Source organism: Schistosoma mansoni, chromosome W (assembly GCF_000237925.1).
Source record: "Schistosoma mansoni strain Puerto Rico chromosome W, complete genome".
NCBI classification, from domain to species: Eukaryota; Metazoa; Platyhelminthes; class Trematoda; order Strigeidida; family Schistosomatidae; genus Schistosoma; species Schistosoma mansoni.
Genome location: NC_031502.1, coordinates 6,963,851 through 6,987,064, shown reverse-complemented (window position 1 = coordinate 6,987,064; position 23,214 = coordinate 6,963,851). Strand labels below are relative to the sequence as shown.

At 36.6% G+C, this 23,214-nt stretch overlaps 1 protein-coding gene across 1 annotated transcript in view; it reads right to left on the bottom strand.

Annotated features, from left to right (window-relative positions):
- Positions 1–22,971, bottom strand: part of Smp_139020 (protein kinase) — a 61,061-nt gene extending 38,090 nt beyond the window's left edge. Inside the window, exons 1-9 of the mRNA XM_018800055.1 lie at positions 22,859–22,971; positions 19,295–20,294; positions 16,677–16,856; positions 11,895–12,184; positions 9,655–9,734; positions 9,399–9,561; positions 7,914–8,297; positions 5,932–6,162; positions 4,686–4,909 (exon numbers count right to left, since the gene is read on the bottom strand). Of these exons, the coding sequence (XP_018653906.1) occupies positions 4,686–4,909; positions 5,932–6,162; positions 7,914–8,297; positions 9,399–9,561; positions 9,655–9,734; positions 11,895–12,184; positions 16,677–16,856; positions 19,295–20,285 (2,543 nt within the window). The 5' untranslated portion in view covers positions 20,286–20,294; positions 22,859–22,971. The remainder of the gene's footprint in view (positions 1–4,685; positions 4,910–5,931; positions 6,163–7,913; positions 8,298–9,398; positions 9,562–9,654; positions 9,735–11,894; positions 12,185–16,676; positions 16,857–19,294; positions 20,295–22,858) is intronic.
- Between the last annotated feature and the right edge of the window lie 243 nt (positions 22,972–23,214).

Genomic DNA, 23,214 nt, shown 5'->3' with positions numbered 1-23,214 from the left:
TATATATATATATATATATATATATATATATATATATATATATATATATATATATATATATATATATAGTGTGTATGTGTGTGTGAAGACTACTGATACTACCAGCCAGAAGAAACTGAATTCAGTGAAGCAATATGGTTGGAACTTGTAATCTAACCCAGATTTATTAAATTAATGGATGAAATCTTTTAACTGATGAATGGAAAGGTTCTAATGTCGAATTGATTGCGTCTAAAGTATTTCCTGAGTATGGATGGACTATCGAATGAATAATGGCGTAAAAACCTGGAATACAAAGTAAATCATATTAAAGCGATTAATACAACTACAGTGGATCATACACATTTGATCGACTCTAAAAAGTTTGATATTTCTTATTTTGCATTCCATGTTCAAAGTTTATCTATCGTCCTATTTAATTTTACTTTCCCATCACAGCTACCATTATTAGATTTACTTCCATACGTCAACTGCTCAATGTCTAAAATTCCTCTCAGACAGTGTGCTTAAAATGAAATTTTTAACACTTATTCATATAAAAGTATCTATGTGGTAGTGTGGTGTACGTTGTTTATGCTGACAGTAGTATGTAGCAGTAATCGGAAGTGTAAAGCTTGCCAGAAGAAAATTGAATTGAGAAGAACATGAAAAGGAAACAGAAAGCAACTGGAATAACGACAAAATTGTAAGAATCATGAAGTATATAAAAGACAACTGATGGAAGATGTGCAAATAATGTATTTAATGTACGATTTTCATATTTTACGAAGGAACTGTGTAATTTTGCACTGAAAAATAAATTGGAGTTCTCATTCTCTACAGTGGTTTATTCAAACAAACAAAGTCTAGTTTTAGATCTACAAAAACCTATAAAAGTCATAGATGAAAGCTGTATGCTTCGCTCGTTTAATAAAGTAAAGAGAATAACTAATTACATTTTAAATATTTTTCTTCAATAAAATTGTTGTATCTAGCTGTTTGTCGGCTATCTTTACGTTCATTTAGTGAGTGTTCCATATTGGAGTTTTATTTTCACTAAGGATTTATTATCACTTATGGAGATTTCTATAACTGTTTGATATGAAGAGGTCAATGTGGTACAGTCCAGCGTGCAGAGTAAAAGTCGGAAACTACTAATGAAAGCAACACTATAATATGCAACATTTACCCCCTAAATGAAAGTGCAGAAAACAGACGTATTGAACATCGAATATGTTGCAGATAACTTCAGTCTTATTTGATCAAGCAAATTAGAGTAAATTACTTCTAGCCATTTTGAATTTGATTCCTACTGACTTAAACCAGTTAATTTTATGAAGAATAACGTTGATCCCCTTATTTCATATATGACCGAATTTATGTAAAAATCGAGTTTGAGACAGTAGCACCTTTTCTACTGTGATTCTTTTTTTCTTTCTGTTAAGTTTGATATAAAACAGTACGGATTATTTATACACAGCTAAAATATTATTTTATAGTTCACACCACGGACTGAGCTAAGTCAAACAACCACTGAAAAACAAAAAGCATTGAGTAGCCGTTTTGTCATAGTATGGATCTCAGCAATCTCGTTGTAGTTTCTAATATTCCTTTTATGTTTGGTAGAGTGATCCGTTTGTTGGTTTCTGTACTTGACTTTGTTTCTGATGCTGCGCTCGGTCGAGTTATTTTACACACACCAAAAAATCGCTACAAGTTTGTGCTGATGATGTCGTTCACAAGAACGACTTAAGCTCGACGACCAAACCATCCAGCTCACAGAACAAAACTCCATTAAAATCATCCACCTGAGCTACAAATCTTCACCACCTCAATGGATAAGCTGATTAAAAAAAAGGAAAATTCTAGAGTCTCTTTACGTTAAACATTAATATCTAACTACATTCTCGATAAAGAAACATGGACCATATTGTCATAATCAAAAATAAGTGTTTGCTTTATTACAGTAACTCAGTAACCAACTATAGAATTAATTCTGAGTACTTGGCTTTAACCATATTAATTTCCATGTATGTATGAGTGCCAGGGATGGCAATACTACTTGACGACAAAACGAAAATAAACAGAGAATGATTCCAATCTTTAATACTGTTATGATGTTAGTGTTTTTTAATCATTTGATACCCTTGGGTTTATTTATCCGGTCAACAATCAAGAACCAGATGATGACCAAAACACAAAAGCATCACGATTGATTGATCACTGGGCGGTGACCAATGTCATGCATGTCAAGTCCTTCTTAGTGCTGATCGAATGCTATCGGTCAAGTCCTACAGGAGGTTGGTCGCGGCTCGAATAGCTCAGTGGTAACGTCTCTGACTGTGAAGCTGAGTGACACGGGGTCGAATCCGCCAGGGAGCATCAGTTCCCTCAAGATTACAGGTACACCTTGCTGACGAGTGCCAAGTAGCACGAAACCGGGGTCCAGGGTTTCCTGTTGACCACCTCCAACCACCATCTTACCTCAACACAAAAGCATATCCAGAAAAAGTGCGAAAATGATATAAGTGAAAATATATTATAGGTACGAGGCAATCAAAGTTGAGTAAATGGCTGTTAGGCATTTTGCGGTCAATTCGAAAGTGAATGACTTTCACATCATTTCCAGCACGATAAGCGATATAAATACTGTTGTATAGTCCTCTAAACATTAAAATGAAAACGAAATAGTAGGTTTCTTGCCATAAAGTGAAAGTATTAGTAATAAATGTATCAAATCATCAATTCTTGCTATGTAGCATGTATGTACTTTTCAAATGAACTCTATGCCTAAATCCTAACTATAAACGCGTAATCATGACATAAACCTTAAATCTCTAACCCTGAACGCATAGTGCTAAAACTTAAACTCCAATCGATGTAGCCACAAAGTAATACAGTATTATGTCAGTATTTGACTAGAAAAAATTCCTAAATCTTAACATCAATTCCTAACCCAAGAACAATCTAGGAACTCCTATATATCATTTTAGGTCTTTAAAAGAGTTCGAAGACAAATATTGTATATCTGTATGAAAAAATTCATATAACATTTTTTTTCAATTTGTAAACAGAAAAACCTTTAAAGGATTTCAACAGAATCATTATTTATGCAAAATTCGTCTAACATTTATGACATTATTGCTTTGTTTTCCTGAAAATAACCATTGCCTAAGAGCTATTTTCTGATCGATTAAGAACTGGCTGAAAATTCATCACAGTTATTTTTTGGCTCATCTCTACAAACTTTAATATAGACAATGTGAGATAACAGACCTGCCTGCTTATAGCCATTATTGAATCACTGTTTAGTTGCATGATACCCATTAGTTAATGAGCTATAACGTCGGAACAGGCATATATATATATATATGAGCTCGGTCCAAGTTGCCATACCTCGTTAGCACAAAAAGATCAACACTAAGTCCATAGAAGTGGTTACTTCAGTGGCAGTAATATATAGAAGAAAGATTGTGTACAAGGATATAATACAGGGAGAAAGCATTAGTTCTTAGAAATAAAGGTATAAAGTAACCTTAATCTCATGGTTTAAGGGGAGACAAAAAGTGTATACATCTACGCCATTATGATCGGTTCTGAGCCATTTCACACAGGGTCTCCAACCATTGGTTACGATAGTCACGCGAACCCCAACCTAGTAGTCTGCATCTACCAACATAGTTTAGACTAGAAGGTAGTGACTTCAAGCACTAATGCCACGTTTTCGTTGGACCGCCCCTAACTCTTTTCCAACCATTCCCAATACTAGTCAGCATTGAGCGTCGTGGTAATCGGTGTTCAGGCAAAAGTGACACGTGGCCCAACCATCTCATTTGATGAAGTTTCACAACCTCGTCAACTGATTTACCATCATTCCCTGATGCTCTGTGTCTAACCTCACTATTACTTACCCCGTGACTCCAGCAGATGCGAGCAATATTTTTAAGACATCTGTGGTCAAATACCAGTAACTTACAAGTATCTTCTACGCTTAATGGTCACGTTTCGCAGCCGTAAAGTAGAACAGAACGAACTGCCGCACAGTATACTCGTCCCTTAATTGATAGACGGATATCTCGCCTTCACCATAGGTAGAGTAAGTTGGCAAAAGCTAAACGAGCTTTTTATATCCATGTACAGATTTCGTCAGACACCAACCGATTAGGGCTGAACAGACTTCCAAGATAAGTGAAGTTGTCGACGCGTTTGACTACTTCACTCCATATCCGTAGTTCAGATGTTGACACAGGCCAGTTTTGAAGTAACAACTTGCATTTAGAGGGGGAGAAACGCATCCCAAACATCCTGGCATTGTTACTCAGTGCTAACAAAAGACTGCATTTTATAGGCGTCTTAACCAAACAGGACTGCGTATTCTAAGTCGATAAGTGGACCTCCTGGAAGGATATCAATTGCTGAAAATTCAGAAGACGAGAACGTTATTTCCAGCAGTAGGTCTATGATGAAATTGAACAAAAATGGAGATAGTGGACATCCTTGCAGGACACCACTTGAGGTTGCGAAATAATACCCATAGAATGTTATGATTGAAAATTAAATGTTATAACCATGTAAATCAATGTTTCATATTTTGGAGAAATAAATAAGAATTTATGATCAATATCAAACAGAATACATTAATATATCACTAATGAAAATAATAGAAATATATTATAGAAATAAGACATTATTTATTGAATGCTTACTTATTATATTCTTTGATATTACGAACATCTAAAACTAGACAATCCGGACGTTTGATATGCACCACGGCATCTTTAACACTGAGCAATGGGACTAATTTAAAAGCATTCGACGATATATTTAGCTTTTCACAAACATTTGATGCAACATCGATATCAGAGTATTCTAATGATTCTGTGAAATCACATTCTAAATGATCTGGCCATGCATTCTGTGATGTTAAACGCTAATTTTTAAAAAAACAGGGATATGACTGTAAATCAACAGGATTTGATTGATTAACAAATTTATTCATTGTTTTAGAGACAAAAGTATTACTACGAATAACAAGATAAGAACATGACGAAAAATTAGCAGCCTTACATGACAAAACCATAAAAAAGATAAATTAAGTATTGTCAGAAAAAACCAATGTAAGGGGGACATAACCAAGATAGATTTTAAAAATAAAGTACTAATGTATTTGTAATATCCTTGCTACGTCCTTGATCTGTCTACCCACTTTCGTGCCGAGGATAACTTGGCTAATGTAGATCAAGACCTTGACGCGATAGGCTGACTGGCTTAACCTTGAGGCTAGTATGCGTGAGTTCGAAGTGGGATAGAGAGAAGAAAACTATTCTATCACCTGATTGTCTGACAGGCACGCGCGAGAGAGAAGACAAGACAACTGGAACAATACGTGACTTATTCCCAATCCCGATCTGGTACCCGATTTCAGATTAGTGTAAAAAGATACATGAATAAATAGATGACTAACCCGACCACAACGTACAACAATTAGGAAAATACAATTATGTCCAAAACTGGAGGATTAGAGTAGAAAATAGAATACAAAAGATTACGTTCAAATTACAATAGCTTTGGAACAGAAAGGCTATGGTGGTGAATCATCCACCAAACGAAAGCTTATGATCTGTAGAGTACATTAGGGACAAAAGTAAATGTTACTGTTTCACAAGCTTTCAATTAAATGAAATAACGTCCCCAAAAATAGCTTCCGTAGTTTGTCAAGGCTTCTTGTTTCTCTGTTCACATCAATCCTCATGAGTAAAAGATCGAATGTCTGACGACATTTCACTACAGGTCCAGTCCGAAAGGTATAAATCGCGAAAAAAAGACTTTTCACTAGGATAATTACTAAACGAGTAGCTTAATTATTTAACCTCACAATCTAATATTAAATGGTTCCTAGGAGAAAAGTAGTTGGTTCATCTTTTGAATGCCCGAAAATGTAATTAAACTTACTTCATAGAAATCAGAAGCTGATGATTCGTTTCGTTTGAAATTCACGTGTTCAACTTTTAATTCCTTATTTTCCATACATTTCTGATTTAAATGCTGTCTATTGGGAATCGACCAAGCTGTTAGGCTTCGAGGTGTAGCCAATGCTAATTTTAAAGCATCCGTTCTACATTTATCCAAATTAATATCGGGAAAATTCGACAAAATTGTACAAATCTTTTCTAGTCCTAACAACTACAATAAATTAATCAAATAAGAGCACAATATTCATGTACAACGATTCAAATATAATTAATTGTAGATATACTAATTACCAATTACCACTCGTGAAGCATCTGCCCCCAACCAAGATTCTCCAATCACATCCTGGGTTCTTCTTTCCAGTCGTAGCTAAGTACTATTCGTCTTTTGATGTTTGCCTCCGATTTCCGGCGCCATGTGTTTTTTGACCTTCCTCTTTTCACTTTGCCTTCAGGATCCCAAGTTAGGGCTCGCCTCTCAGTGCAGTTTGTTGATCTCCACAATGTGTCCTATTAAAATCCAGAATCTCTTACTAATTTCCTCTTCATATGGAAGTTGGTTTATCCTCTCCCACAGTAGGCTGTTGCTGACGGTATCTAGCCAACGGACATTGAGTATTTTGTGTAGACAATTGTTTATAAATACCTGTACTTCTTTATGATAGTTGTGGCGGTTTTCCAAGTTCCAGCTCCAGAAAACAGAACTATCTTGTATTGGAGATTTTGACCTCAATTTTGACTGACAGTTGTCTTGAATTCCACATGTTCTTTAACTGTAGTAATTTTTCCCTTGTTTTGTAAATCCATGCCTTCACATTTGCATCAGATCCCCATGTTTATCAATGATACTGTCCCGATACGTAAAATCTCCCACCCCTTCCAGAGCTTCTCCATCCATCAAGTGTGATTGCGTTGGTGTTCGCTGTGTTATATTTGAGGATCTTGCTTTTTCCTTTGTGAATGTTGAGGCCTACTGCTCCAGAGGCTACTGCTACACGGACTATCTTCAACTGCATTCGTTGCTATGTATGGGATAGAAAGACTAAGTCATCTTCGAAGTCTAAATCGTCTAGCTGAGTCCAAACTGTCCATTGTGTTCCGTGCTTCCCCTGAGATATAAAGGTCTTTATTGTCCAGTTAACCACAAACATGTGTTTTGGTTTCCACAATAAGTGTACTAGAAAACTGAGACACACTTAAACGAAATGAGCACCAAACATAAGCTAACCAGATTAATACCAAGATTCATATGATATAATCACAGCGATCTAAACATAAGAATGTCACTGTTCTTTGCAGTCGATCTTGTTAATGGTGCAGTCGAACAAAATCAGCCAAGAGAGCAGAATTACTCCCATTACATAAACTTAGGCGATAGTTATACATTAGGTAGAACGCGAAACTTGATTAATGTTTCCGTAATTCACTGTAGATAAAATGAGATTAAACATGTACATGGCTTCTTACAAAAGTGACACTACACAGAAAATGGACTGTAACAAAATATCAGTGTTGATAACCTTAAACCAAAGATTAATTGCAGTAATACAGATGTATTCGCACTTTATTTTCTACTAAATCTTGAGTTCAGATATTCTTCTTTACACATCTTTTTTCATCACTTCCTTTTGAACAATATTCTCAATGTTTAATTTTTCTCACTCTATCACTAATACTACTGTTATTTCAATCCCTTTGTCATTCACCTTGTTAATTTCATGCTATCGTCCTCACGTGGAATGGGATCTTGGGGTGATGTACTTATGTGCTTAGCTCTTCTTGCATTACAACTTAACTGACTGATTGAATTTAAGGCTCAGTAGGTTAATTTCCACAAAATCTCTTCAGCTGAAAACTGATTTAAGATTTTGATATTTGTTCAATAAAAAACAGACACGAAAATCAAATCTTATTCATAGTTAACTGTTATACAGCTAATCAACCTAATTAATAAAAAATAATTACCTCAAGATTGATTTGTCTGTCTAACTGAATAAAAAATGCAATATAGAAAAACATTGACAATGAAGCTGGACCAGGAATTATCGTATCCCATAGTAATTCTATACGATCCAATGGCATAGCATGAGCAAATAACGTATAAATCCAACCGGTAGTCAATCCAATCAAAGGTACATTAATATCAACCAATCGAACAGCTAATCGAGGTACATGAAATGCTAACAATCGTAGAAGGGTATTGAAATATGATTTTAAACCAACAGTAAGACCACCAGAAGAGAAAAATCCTGGTAGCTTTGTTGACAAAAAAGCATTTAAACAAGCAGCAGCCAGCGCTTCATCTGGATAACATATACGCACAAATACAGCAGCTACAGAATCCATACCCTAGAAATTACCGAGAGCCGTAAATAGACATGAGACATAAAGAACAGTGTTCGAAATTATATTTAGAAAATGATAAATTACGGAAAGTGTGAAGCGGTGGCCAAGTGTTTACTATGTCTGACTTTCAGCCACTAAGTTGAAGGTTAGAGCCCTGCGAACCCTTTTATTTTCACTATTGTTACAAATGTTCTTTTCCACTAGTTTGGTATTGTACTAGTAGGCTTTTTATCACCTTATTTCCAAGAACGCTGTCGGTATAATTATACGTAATAGTTGCACACCTAGTCAATCTTGTTCGGTAGACCTAATAAATCATAATGTTAATATATGAGTATTCCCATCCGATTATAGCTTGAACTAGGTAAGATAAATTTTCAACACCCACTTTCCATAGCAGTCATCAGAAATATTCGCTCCAACTATCAGCTATCATACATGAGTTCGTGTTTATTCATCGAAGTAATTATTTCATCTAGATGCTTAGAAAATGGAGACCACACAAATCCGATCGCCATCTCTATTACTGAATTGATATGAAAACGAAACTACACTATCAAAATGTCCCAGTTTACTATGCTACCAACTCCTGTTTACAGACATCTGAAATTATGTATACAAAAAGTGGAAAAAAAGTAAGTGGTGTAGTTTGGACATGACTGAGTTGTTGAAAGTCAAATACCTTAACCACGAAGCAAAAATCTACGCTTTATTAAGTAGTTACTCGGCTATACTGAACCAGACAAATAAGCCTATCAATGTAAAATAGAGATGGTTCATTATTTTAAATTAATAAGAATCCTAAACTAGAGGTAATCAACAATCATATAGGAAACTGACAAATTTATTATTTTTAGAGGACATTATATAGATATAGTTGTCTTCTACTCTATCCTTATTCACCTCCTATCTTAAATTTAAACATTTATGTAATATTACCATTATCAATAGCTTAAAAATAAAAGTTGTTAATTAACATTTTCAATGGACCTTTTTAGGAAAATGAGTCAACAAATTGATGTGTAAACTGAATATCTGAAATGCTAAAACAAAATCACTACACACATACATTTAAAATGTCATATCATTAAGAATTTCATTTACCTGAGTATAATCCAATGCACCAGGTTTCATTAATAAAGTCGCTAGTAGAACACGACGAAGTACAGATTGCCCAATAGATGATGCCAACAACGGATCATAAGCATGACAACGTGGCAAATCAACTGATATTTGATTAATGACTTTTTCATTTAAGAGGTCACAGCTAAAGTCATTATTATTATTATTATTATTATTATTATTATTATACTGTTCATTGTTATTCAATTCATTTGTAGGTGTTACATCCAAGCCAAACTTGTTGATTTTATGTAATGCCTTCAAGTAAGCTGATTCAAAATCCCGATTGGGATAAACATCGAGTAAAGCAGCCCAAACCTAGGAAATACAATATAAAGTTGATACGGAAAAAACTTTAGTTTTAGTTGTTAGAGAAAATTCAGTGACTAGTTCAACAAATAAGCGAATTCCAGGAACAATTCAGTAAGATACACTGAACAATGTAGGAACTCGACAAACATCAAATGTTAAATAATAATTATTGATAAGCATAAGATGTGCAGAGTTTGAACAGTAAAGCCAAACGTTTAGACTGGGCAAAATGAGTAGACTAAGAACGTCGAGTACATAAATTATATTTGAAGGAATAAATCAACTTTCGATACTGTTGATCCATCACGAATAAACTGGTTTCGTTCAAATATGAGGCGAGTCAATAACGCGCTCAATGTCTGTTAAGTATTTGTACCACTATGATTTGAATGCTAGAATCTATGATATCAGCTCATTTCGATGATGCACTGGACCATCTAGACGATGCAAATACCAATGCTTTGTTGTCATACTAGTTTAATAATAATTATAACTGTTTTACTAAATACCGTAAATTTTGTTACAGTAAGGAGTTCTCAGTACCAAGTCATTCATAATAACATTTTCGTTTTTAATTCCACTTAAATATTTTTATATCATAATTGAGAATTATGACAGCTCAAAATTGATAGGCTGTAACAAATTTTCCTGTTTGTCTGACTCACCTGACAATGACAAGCTATTTAAAGGTTTCAATTGTAAAAATTATCAATATACAAGTGAATATTTCAGTCTGTTAATTTGAAAAAAACAATTTAATGGCAAAGTTACTGATATATTACTGTATATAAACATTGTACATAATTGAACAAATCGGGAACTTCGTAGACCTTAAACAATCGATTACTAAAAAAGTCTCAACTCTCAAAATAAGCGGAAGATTTTAAATGATGTTAAGGTCATTCTTATAATGCACTAGAATCCAAAGAATTATCTGAACTGACGATAACATCACAAATTCGATATACTTTTAAGAATACAGAAACTGAAGCCGTATAGTACAGCTGTTTTAATTTATCATAAGAGTTCTAGGTAGTCGACACAAGGTAATGAATCAAATGCTTTCAGAATCGATGCAAGTTAGCGACTGCTATGAAGTAGAATTTTATGAACGAATATTTTATTGTTCAGATGGAAGAGTATAGCGATCGGCAAACGATATGCAATGATGTGACTGAGTGATGGCTCTTCACGAGAACAAATTATTGACGTAGGTTACGGTATGATTTGAGATCAACAGCAAGACCATTAAGGCAGAGAAATACGGTGTTTCGTAAGAAAATAAGGTGATAATATACAAAATACTGACAAAAAATATGACTAAAGGAAATCAATGTTGTAGGTGGTTGTTAACTTTCCATCTAATTAAGACCACCGCCATATCAGTGATTGGAGCCAATCAACAGGAAAACTCATTAGCAAAACCTTAAGTTGTGTCAAGGATTGACACAAGTACTAGTTCAATGAGAAGCATCAGTTCCTTCGAGATCCCAGATCTGCCTTGTCTACGGGTGCCAACTAGCAGGAGAACTAGGTCCAGGTTATCTTGCTGTTTCCAACCACCAACTTATATCGAAACATAGTGCACCCAATGTCGAGTTAATTACACTGCTGACTACATTACAACTTGGTCAATAAGTTTGACCAACACTAAAGACTGACACTAGTTACTACTCGGTGATCGAACAATGAGACTTTAAGGATGGTTGTTAATGCTTAGCAACTACATAGAGGAGAACTTTGAACGAACGATAATTAACAATGTTGAAGTGTCAACCAATATTCAACTCTTATTCAAATAACGATTAATTTTGAAGAAAACCGATACTATAGTATACTATACAAGAACTGTTTACCCATAATCGGCTTAATGTTGCATTCTTTGTAGTCCGTTAGATCTTGAGATTTGAAATTATCTTGTACTTTTTTATACAGCGAAGTCATTTTTTCTCTAATCGTGTTCACAATGTCTAATCCTTAAAACTATCACCAATACTTTTACTAATTCTACTAACTTAACGTTTGTCCTGATACTTCATATTGGTGTGATAATGTGGTGTGGCAACTTTGACTGATACATCTAAGTCCCAGGTTCTCTGTTGCGTAAGTCTAACTGACTGACTTTCCATAGTACGAATAAAAACCACATTTCTAGTTTAATCTTACCTTCCAACGTAAAAATGGTGGTATATCTTTACGAGCTTCTAAACGAAGATATTGTTTAGTTGCGGGTAGTCCATTAATTATCCGTGTAAATAAACGTGTGCGATAAATTTGATAATCTACATCAGTTTCTCTAACTGATAATGGTTGTTGTGATATTGATTCATACTGACTGTTTGTAAATGGCATACTCCAATCAATACCAGTAATACAGGTTAAATCATTTTTGCATAATGAATCTAAAAAATCTGAACGTTTTTCAGTTACTTCAAACAATGGTGAATTAGGAATCACTGGTGAACATTCATTTGGTATTGAACTGTTAGATGAAGTATTAACATAATTAGTACCATTATTATTAACTGAGTACAGGGCAGAACAAACACTTGAATTTCTTATGGAACTAATTTTTAAGTCTTGACAAATTAATAGAGGATATAAATTATGAAGAGACGTATGCGATATACGTTCAATAAAGCATTCATTGGGAAGTGGTGTGATTTGGAACCGAAATCTAAAAAAATAGAGACATGAAAAAAGCAAAATAATTTGACAAGTATCAGTAAAGCGGGGTTTGTGAAGATTGTCGAATATTATAGTTTGTATCAACGACTGATCTTAGTTTATTTATTTGAACACAAACATTGGTACAAGGGGGTACCAGATATATATGCGCCACACAATACAATGAGAATGGGAAGAAAAAGGGAGGTAAGGTGCGTATAAGAAAAAGGAAGAAAAAAATAACAACCACATATTAGTGTATGCTAATGTACTAATAAGAATAATAATGGAGACGAAAAGGTACAACCAGAAGAATTCTTCCAGTTAAGCAAGTTACATCCACTTTTTATGAAGAACGTAAAAGAAGGTTACAGCAGGATCGCCACTGTGTTGCACCATCTCTCGGACCCCAAACAGAGAGTCGGGATGGATCAACAGAAGCCGGTCCTGCACAGCTTTCTTTCATACCACGACACTATGTCATACACTGACCACCTCTCCGCTTTTTCCAACCAGTCCCAGCGTCAGCAAATAATGCACGGCGTGGAAGTCTCTGGGACGACATTCGTAAAACATGTCCAAGCCACCGAAGTCGGTGTTTCAAGATGGTAACACCAATTGAATTATCGTCTCTGCGCCCGAACACACGATGCCGAACCTCTGCATTACTAACATGGTGTTGCCACTGAATGTCAGCAATCCTTCGGAGACAACGATGATCGAACACCGAGAGACGTCTAACATCCTCAACTCGGAGAGGCCAGGTTTCACAAGCATAGAGCAAAACTGCTCTCACCGACGTGTTGTAGATCCGATCTTTTACAGCCAGACTAGCATCACGAAGGCGCCAAAGATGGCCTAGATTGGCATAAGCCGCTCTGGCTTTCACTATACGTGCATCGATCTCATCACGCCACCACCAGTACTTATGCAGCTAATTAGATACACGAACTTCTCGACTACTTCAATCTGCTCACCACCCAGAGAGAGTACAGGATCAGGGTCCTGCCAGTCTTGCAAAAGTACTTTGCATTTCAATGGTGAAAAGCACAGACCATGCCTACAGACACTAATTGCCAACTGATTAAGTGCAGATTGCATAGCTTGGGCATTATCGCACAGTAAGACAATAACATCCGCACAATCAAGGTCGAAAAGTCTTTTTCCAGGCAACAGATTCACACCATCATTACCTGCATCCATCAGAGCTGTTTCCAGAACGTCATCGATAGCAAAGTTGAAGAGGAATGGCGAGATTGACAAAACCTGTCTAACCCCACTGCTTGGATGGAACAATGGAGAAAGGTGATTGTATGCCCTCACTCTGCCTGAGATGTTTGCATATAGGGCTTTTAAGATTTTAATAATATTCTCAGGCACACCCTTCTTCACTAGACAACCCCAGAGAACAGTCCTGTCTAACGAAGCGAAGGCGGCCCTGATGTCAAGAAACACTATGATTTTTGGCCTGTAATAAATATGATGGTGTTCTAACATTTGGCAGAGGGTGTAGATATGATCAAAAGATCCTCGACCAGAAAGAAAAGCAGCCTGCTCCTTGCGAGTCAATTTTTCTCCGCTTTACTCGCCATTTTCATGAAGTTATGTAGTTGCAACCAACGTTCATCTATACTTTTCGATGGGATGGTAGCTAGCCTAGAAGATAGCTCGGTTCGATACTTACTTGCAAGAGAAGTTGCAACCATTTTTCTGACATCAATCCGTTTATGACGAACAATTCGTTGGCCACTGAAAAGTAAGGTAAGATTGGCGCAAACAAGGGGATGATCAGAATCCAGTTGGGTACTCCAAAACGAGGGGAAGTCTTGTGCACAACCACGCCAGCGGTAGCTGATCGCGATGTGATCAATCTGAGTCCAGACTTAAGATGCAGAAGAAGAGAAGAGGACGCCAGGTGGCACATCGGTGATGACTGTGCCAGAAGTTAGTGCTAGCCAGAAACAGGTTGTGGTCTGCGCAAAGTTGCCGTAGATGATCCCCGTTATCTGTCCCCATCGGCCACCTACACGACTCTTCTGTGAATAGACGCCCGACCTGAGCATTCAAGTCTCCGGCTAATACTACAATATCTGTCGAACGCACTTTCTGGAGAACAGTTAACTGGTGGTAGAATTTATCCTTGATTGCATTCGGGCTGCAATACGTCGGGGCATAGGCAGAGATGACAAAAAGACATCGTTTCTCACGCCGATTTCTTCTCACTTCGATGGAGCTTTCTAATCTAACAGCACATAACCGACTGTTAATGGGGATCCAATCGATTAGCGCTGCCTCAGCTTTAGCGGTTAGTGAGACACCAACGCCAGCAAGACCAGACGAAGATGCCACAGGGTCCCCGGATAAACGCACGCAAAACAAGCCTTTTAAAACGACAGATGGTGAGCAAATTTTAGTACTTCACTAGAGTCTTGAATACGGGTCTCAGATAGACAACAAACGTCGATATTAAGACTTTCTAAAAACATAGCCAGCCCTAGCTGTTGTCCGATCTGCATTAGTATGCGAACGTTGAAGGAAGCCAGTTTGAATGGTGTATATGGTTTTAGAAAGACTGATTCGGTATTCGTATTCGTTGGAAGCATTCACTTTCGACCAGACAGTAACTCGAGATCGTTTAAATAGAACAGAGTTTTCACCATAAGCGAGCTGCTGTATAAGTTGAAAAACAAGGATACACAAAATGGGAATAAAAGAGAGTGAATAAGTGACGTGGAGAAAATAATAACAATGTGAATTGTCTGACTTTTAGTCGGAACATGAATAGTATTTTCAGTAAATATCGTCATTTCATTTTATTTGTATGTGGGCTGTGATACTGCCCGGGTGCCCAAACTGAAGCAGGTGGTTTTCTTAGGAGGCCACAACCGCAGCCTTTGACTTAAAGGTCTGATCCACAAAGCATTGGAGCATCGTGAGGAGATGCAGTCCCATGGAACCCGGTGACCAACAATTAGTTCATACGCCATTTGTCTCTTCAGAGTACTGGAGCCCATGTGCACCATCAGGGTTTACCGAATCCCCCAGGTGAACTCACAGTGTCCACCGGTCCGGTTAAAGCGCAGGAGTTCCGCTTTTCGTCCTCTCAATTTCGCAAACAGCCCCGCCACGAGAAGACAGTGAGTAGGCTTCCCTGGCAGAGGCTATATACGCGTGGCCATGTGAGAGCATTTCAAGAGGGAGAGTGGACTCTCCCCACTCTCGGCCGTACCAGGGCATTGAGAAAAAGATAAAGACATGAGGAATTCTCGGAGTTTTACTGGGAAGCCGTGGCCAGTGAAGTTCGACTATGTCTGATGTAACAGGTTGTTACTCACTGATGGCGCTGAGAGATGATCGCATTATACCGTGAACCAATGAAAGTTGGTCATGTAAACCAGTGGATCCCAGCTCAGGAGTCTGAAGGTTAAGCGCTCTTCACGAAACCTCAAGATCTTGGGTTTGATTCCTGGTTGGGCACTGGATACGCACGATTAATGAGTTCTATGCTAGAACGAAACTGATGTCCCGTTTTCCGTTATTTTTAATGGCTGTTTAAATAATGTGAGTCCTTGATATAAACTATGAAATCTGGTAATCATGAAAATCATAACGGGGATAAAAAATTTGACAACAGAACCCAGAATGACTGTTTACTATCAGTTGATATGAATTGATTGAAAGCGTTAACCATCATTGTAAAATTTATCAAATTTCTACTGATATTTTAAACCTAATATTTGCAATTCCGAACAACACAAAGCCATGGTAATTTTACAGCGTCATAGATAGTTTGACACATACGAAATGAACATAGCGCTCCCAGTGAGGTGTAAGAACAAGATTGATTTGTCTTAATGAGGGAATTTCTTTTATTTAAAAGTTCTAGGAATTCTTCTAAACCAAAGGAACTTAGTGGATTTACATCTTATTCTCCGAAACTTGATGAGGCGAATGCAAAAACATATGAAATGAGACAAAATGTATACAAGTTTCTATGGAGATAAGGATATAGAGTAAAATATTAGTTCATCCCTATCTAATGAATCTTTAATGAAACCGAATAAGCACTTTAAATTTTATGTCAATGCACCTATCATACAGCAATAAAACTTATTGGATGCTATGTGGGATAAAAAGTGGTTTATTAACCTATTCTCGTAAAATTGACAAAATTCGTCTTGATCCCAGTGGAACAGAAATGTTAGAAATGATGAGCACTAATGAACAATGTGAGTTGTAAATAGCTCAACAGCACTTACGTACGTGGTTGTGGCATTTCACCTAGTGGCCATTGTTCTTTTGAAGATATTGCACGTGTAGTATTCGATTGTACTATAGCAAGATAATGTGGAATTTTCAAGATTGGAGATTGAGAATTCGCACCAATTAATGCTTCTTTTTCTTTTATTGATTCTTGTTTAGAACCGTTATGATGATAATTATCAATAATACTTTTTGAATCTGTGTGACCTTTCAATATGGCATGAGTTTTACCACCGGTTAACATCCAATAGTAATAAAGTTCCGATAAATTTTCAATACTGTTAATAAAATTATAGGCTTTTAAAATATTATTTTTGCTGTCCTCCAAACTGAATAATTGAGGATGAAATTCATGTCTCTTGGGACGATTACATATTTTCTATGTAACAGGAAAAAATAATGATTACTGATGGGATTCATAAAAGTATTTATTCTTTGAAAATAGATATGTTAAGTAACATGATCTTTGATGGTAATTAATAGCAATCGAACACACGCTCATTGTCTCATTTCGAACATAGTAGTCACATGCAATTAGCACTCAAATACTGAAGAACATACCTCGATTACCAAATGACAATATTCATCTTATGCAAAAAAAAATCCAATCGACAATAACGATCCTTAATTAGATTAAATTATTTTGATCATTTTGATTATTTACGAAGGTGTCTTAAGTTTTGTTATTTACTGGAATCTGAAACGTTTAAATGCAATCTATAACAAATGGATTCCTTGCAGCTTCTTTTATTCGATAAAGTATACGATACATTGACCTTGTCATATACTTCTGCTGAATAAATATACCAGTTAGAAAATGAACCATATTACGATAATAATCATAAGCAGCAATCAACAGCTACTGGTATGATCACTAGTGATATGTATTTTATAAGAATTAATGTTAGGATATAATTTTAACAAATATTCTAAGGTTTATGAGTACGGTCATGTATTACAATTACTATTTAAACAAAGATGTCATGTGACCTATCGCATACAACTTCACGAAAGGTCTCTTCTTATTATTCCCGAAAAGAGCTACAAACAGGAAGAAAAGCAAAAGTGGCTCAAATATAGGTAATCAAGTTTATGATAGCTGAGAAGTGATAGGAAAAGAAATAAGCAGATATGGAAAAGGTAGTGAGTTTGTAACACACTTTTAGTAATTGAAGTAAGGAGTATGTAAATTTGACAGGTTAACTTTAGCGATCTTTGAGGACAGTGGTTCAGAAATATTAATGGAACTGATTACCAGATTAGTTATGGTTTTGGATTTAGATACACTTTCATCTAATTAGTCGACATCAGTGATTTTCCATATGACAAGGAAAAGAAATCTTATTTTGATAGTCACAAAAGAACCATAATTTTAAAAAATCTCCACTTCCATAAACATAAGAAACCCGCTGCTATTTAAAATCAAAAATACGAGGTTAATTAGGTAAGTTTAAGACCTACTCTAGTTAGTCAAACAACTCTACCTTGTGTCATATTTTGGGACACAAACAGTTATCGTCGTTAGATTTCGCCTATAATCGACCTGTGGACTGAATTTAAATGTTGGTCTGCAGAGTTGATGACAGTATTAGTCACTGGAGGTGTCAAACAAGTGAATCAAACTACTCAAATAGTTATTGTCAGAACACACCTTACAATAATTTATCTTTCGAAGCTAATGATTAAGATTATGTATTGTCTACGCTTCTTTCAACTGTTATGAATATACCTCATGGATTGAGCATTTCCTCGGAAATCCCCTAGTCGACCTGGAATACGCAGACAACAGAGGTGAAGATCCCGATAGAATGCAGATTTCGCACCTCATGGCACAGTTTAGTGCAGTAATCCCTGACCTCATGGACTGTTATCAAATTGGGGGAGGTCAGACTACGGCATGTCATCAGTTGGTAAGGTCACTGACAATTGGAATAGGCCGAGTTTCGGGATGGGAACATCCTGGTTAGGGTTCATGAAATGATTATAATCTATAGTTGTAAATATTACGTGGTATGCTTCGAGACCGATTGCAGAAGTACCAATGGACTGATTATCCCTCTTTGCTAAAATTCCGAGTTCCCTTCTTATTTCTTTATTCCATTCACATTTCTTGAAAAATATTTTCTATATCTAGTTACAAAATAACACTAATACTGACATGATTTTGTTGTTTTCAATCCTACTAATTTTCTCTCATGCTGTGTAAATATGAATTGTGGGAGCTTGGTTCGACGTACAGTCATGTTAGGCATGACTAAATAGTGCCCTTCATATTGTGCAAACTCTGCCAAACCCATCAATGATGACCAGCAGTCGAGATCTAGTTCCATATGTAGGTACACTGACCACACCATTACTTCTACTCATGTAAATATTTTGGGCACAACTAGCAACATTGGTGATTTGCACATGATTCATGCAATCTCTTTTTGAAGATGAGTTAGATAACTATTTCGTTTCACTGACTAAAAACATTGGGTTTTTAATATATTTTCAACAAAAGTTAGATAGTAGCATTGTTCTATAACATAATTTTATGCTTAATATCTTATAACTTATTAAACAAAAATTCCTCAATCTGCATTCTTATTGAAATGAAACGAATTTAACTGGTTCAGGACAGATTGGAAAGCTACCAGAAATCTGCGTAAGCAAGCATTCTTTACATAAAGAGAGAAAACTCACCCTACACCAGGGCGTTGAATATTTGTCACCACTTATGTCGGAAGATATGTAACAATCAGTTTTCAATAATTCGTTGATCTCCTTCATAAGGCATTTAGGAGTAGGTCGCTTTATTGCATCAAACCTTAAGCAGTATTGAATAAGCTGGACCAAGATGTCCAGGTCAGCAGATATACCATTCAGATGAAGTTGTAGAAATTCAGGTAATGTTGGATATTCATTTGCCTGACAAAGACCCCTCAGAAACAAGGAAATTATTTCACCTTCTTTCATATTTTCACTCCGAAGTTTAAGTAATGGATTAGTGAATTCCCTACCAAAGATTATCTCAAAAAATATGACGCCTAAAGACCATACGTCTGCTTTTATATTTCCCCAGCACTTATCAGATTTTATTGAACGTTCTGATTGACATAAATTATTGGCTTGATTGTACAAAAATAAAAATACCTCAGGAGCAGAGTACATGAGACTGGGTAAGGTAAAATCAGCTATATTTCCCCAATCTGTAGCATAATAAATTCCGTAGCCTCCGATTTTTACATGTCCATCAGAATCAAGCATAATCATGTCAGGAGTCAAGCACCAGTGCACTAAACCATTGTCACTCATAAAAGATAAGGCAGATAGACATTCACTAAAGCGTTGTGATAACCAATTAACGTCAGTGACGGGACCACTGAAGTTAGAAAAACTTGTGCTGTAGTACTCACAGACAACTGATAGTACTTCTCCCTTCTCTCTGACAACATCGAGATATTGACATAAGTTATGATGTTTGATGTGTAATAATCGACGAAACCTTGCATAGCATGTCACTGACACGGGTAATCTAGGCAAACCATTAACATCCATCTCAGTAAGACCAGACAACGACACCGGAATTTTTATTACGCCTATTGGAAATCCCAACGAAGAGCTGCTGAGAGGTGGTTTTTCCATGAGCTGAAACTAGAATTTAAAGAAGGAGTAAATATTTATAAAGCATGGAAGTAAACAAATTTTTAACTTGATATACCACTACCAAAAAAGCAATCTTTAATGTTTCTTTCAAACGACCAAATAAAACTAGGCTGATTTATTACAAGTTAGGTTGAAAGTTAGTGCTAATACATAACTGTCACTAACATTTACTGTGGATATTTTGAGTTACCTATTCTCTTCAATACAATAGTAAGTTCAGAAATGCTAAATTACAAGAAAATTCCATAATAAGAAACTGACCAATTTATGTCCACCGAGCAACCACGCGAAGGAAGTGCTTAAAAATACTACAGATGCCGGAGTCCCTCATTGGTGATTTTCAAACGTAACTGCTATTTTAACTTGGAGGTCGAGTTAACCTACCGTGACGACAAGATTAGGCTATATAGACGGAAACGATTGTTCATTCACGTTTTATTGTCCCGGATACGTCAGTCGAATAGCAAGCAGATCAAAAATATAAAACGTAAAGTCCGGTGGCAACGCTTTACTGCCAACTATACTGGAATCCAACCAGAAGCAAAGCATTTTTAGTGGATGACTAGTATATCCAATGATTTTGAATTATTAAAATACAATGGGGTTAAGAATGTCAACCAAAAAAATTGAGCATCCCACCTCACCACAAAGATTTATGGTGCAGGTGCCCATGGTTTAGGAGTACGTAGCTAACATATCTAACAGCTCCCACAACGAAGATAGTATGTAACCGATCTCAAGTAGCTGTTTCGTTGAGTCATCAGTCACGTTCCCAGGACATCAGGGCCACTAATCCAGCCTCTTTAGATACATCAGGAGATTTATTTCCAAGGCGTTAGCTACCGAAAAGTAACAACTGCCCACATACGTTCAGACTCAGTCAAGTGTATCATTTAGTTCAGTTTATTACGCACACTATCATTGCTAGCAACTTGATTATTAACCCATGTGGTCCAATCGATACAGTCCACCACGGGATCTTTCTCCGTTAAATCGGATGCTAGCACAAACGCTTCACACAGTCGCTTTCAAGTTTGAAGTAGAAAAATGTATGCAAAAGGAACCCAGTTTGCATAAATTGAGGTGGTTGTGGATTACAACTCGGTTGATAACATTATTTCACAAATTATTATAATGATTAACCAGAAAAAATATGTAGTGCTAAACAGGTAAATTAGTAATTAGATCCAAATGACCCATCCTTAATACCTGACAGTACATGGCTGAATAAGTCTTAGGATCATTATGCACTTAACATTTATTGTATCTGAACAGAAATGTTGGTACAAGGGGGCACCAGATACATATGCGTCATACTGTGTGAGGGCTGTTATACTGCCCGGGTGCCCAAACTGAAGCAGGTGGTTTTCTTAGGAGGCCACAACCGCAGCCTTTGACTTAAAGGTCTGATCCACAAAGCATTGGAGCATCGTGAGGAGATGCAGTCCCATGGAACCCGGTGACCAACAATTAGTTCATACGCCATTTGTCTCTTCAGAGTACTGGAGCCCATGTGCACCATCAGGGTTTACCGAATCCCCCAGGTGAACTCACAGTGTCCACCGGTCCGGTTAAAGCGCAGGAGTTCCGCTTTTCGTCCTCTCAATTTCGCAAACAGCCCCGCCACGAGAAGACAGTGAGTAGGCTTCCCTGGCAGAGGCTGTATGTGTGGCCGTGTGAGAGCATTCCGAGAGGGAAAGCGGACTCTCCTTACTCTCTACTGTTTCAGGGCGTTAGGGGGCATGCACTTAACAATTATGAAGTGAACACTTGACGTTCAACTACCAGGTTGCAAATATGAATTTAACTTCGGTTTATGCAGCGGTTATTATTACCTTAAACGGTGTAGATTAAAGCCAAAGTACAAAGCTGAACTTGATTGCTGATCAAAATGAGCACGGACTTCTGGAAAGCTGCAACGTCTAAAAGTCCACCCGAAAATTGAGACTCCTAAAAGTAAGGGAGCTATGAGAATTTATTGATTTAATAAAAGATTTTAAAAGCTCGTGAGACATATGTTGCTTTGGAGAACTGGACCTGTCATTAAGTTTGATAGTGTGCTATTTTTCTGTAGCACAACTCTTTATGACAACTTTACGCCATATCTTTGTAAACCAGAGCTAACAGAAAATCTATAGAGAGCTAAGCTAGGCGTCATTTTTGGCACGTCATACTGGGAGTCTATTAAGCAATGTGTCAATAATCTAAACCAAGAAAACAGACAGAATTCCTCTTTAGAACCAAGAAGACTGATATTAATAAAATCAACGTGAAAGCACCTTAGTTCTTAACGAACTAAACACTACCTAAAATGAAATTGAGTGAAGAACTTTTTGAAGACGATGTAATGTTTTGGAAAGAGGTCTAAAACCAAGATGGATTAGCTTTGCGGTAATATCCTGCTCGACTTCGAGAGTGAGATAGCAGTGCATCAACATCTAACTCCAAGGGAAAGTAGTCCATCAGTGAGATAATGTAAAACACACGTACAACAAATAATTCTTTATTGATAGTCGTCAGTGGGAAACTATTTAAATGTCTTGGTTACTTACGATCTAGAATTGTATGCTAACTTTGATGAAAATGCCGTCAGATCCAACCTTTCACCAGTAACTTTGATGAGTATTTTTGCCGCTTAGAGAGTGGGCGTATTCATATAATTTTACAGTTCTGTACAACCTCAATGAACAAAAGAATGGCGTTCTCTCCTTCATTCTAAAAGAAGGTTCATTTGAAAAGCATTCAAAGTTTAAAAATACTGCATCAATGCCTCTTGAAATAAATAATACTCAGATACGACCTCAGAATGACCAAAATCACAGAATCTCACTTAGCATTCCCTGAAACATTTAAATAACTTCAACTTCAATACGAAACGTAGAGAAGACATTCGCAGGTCAGATTTTCG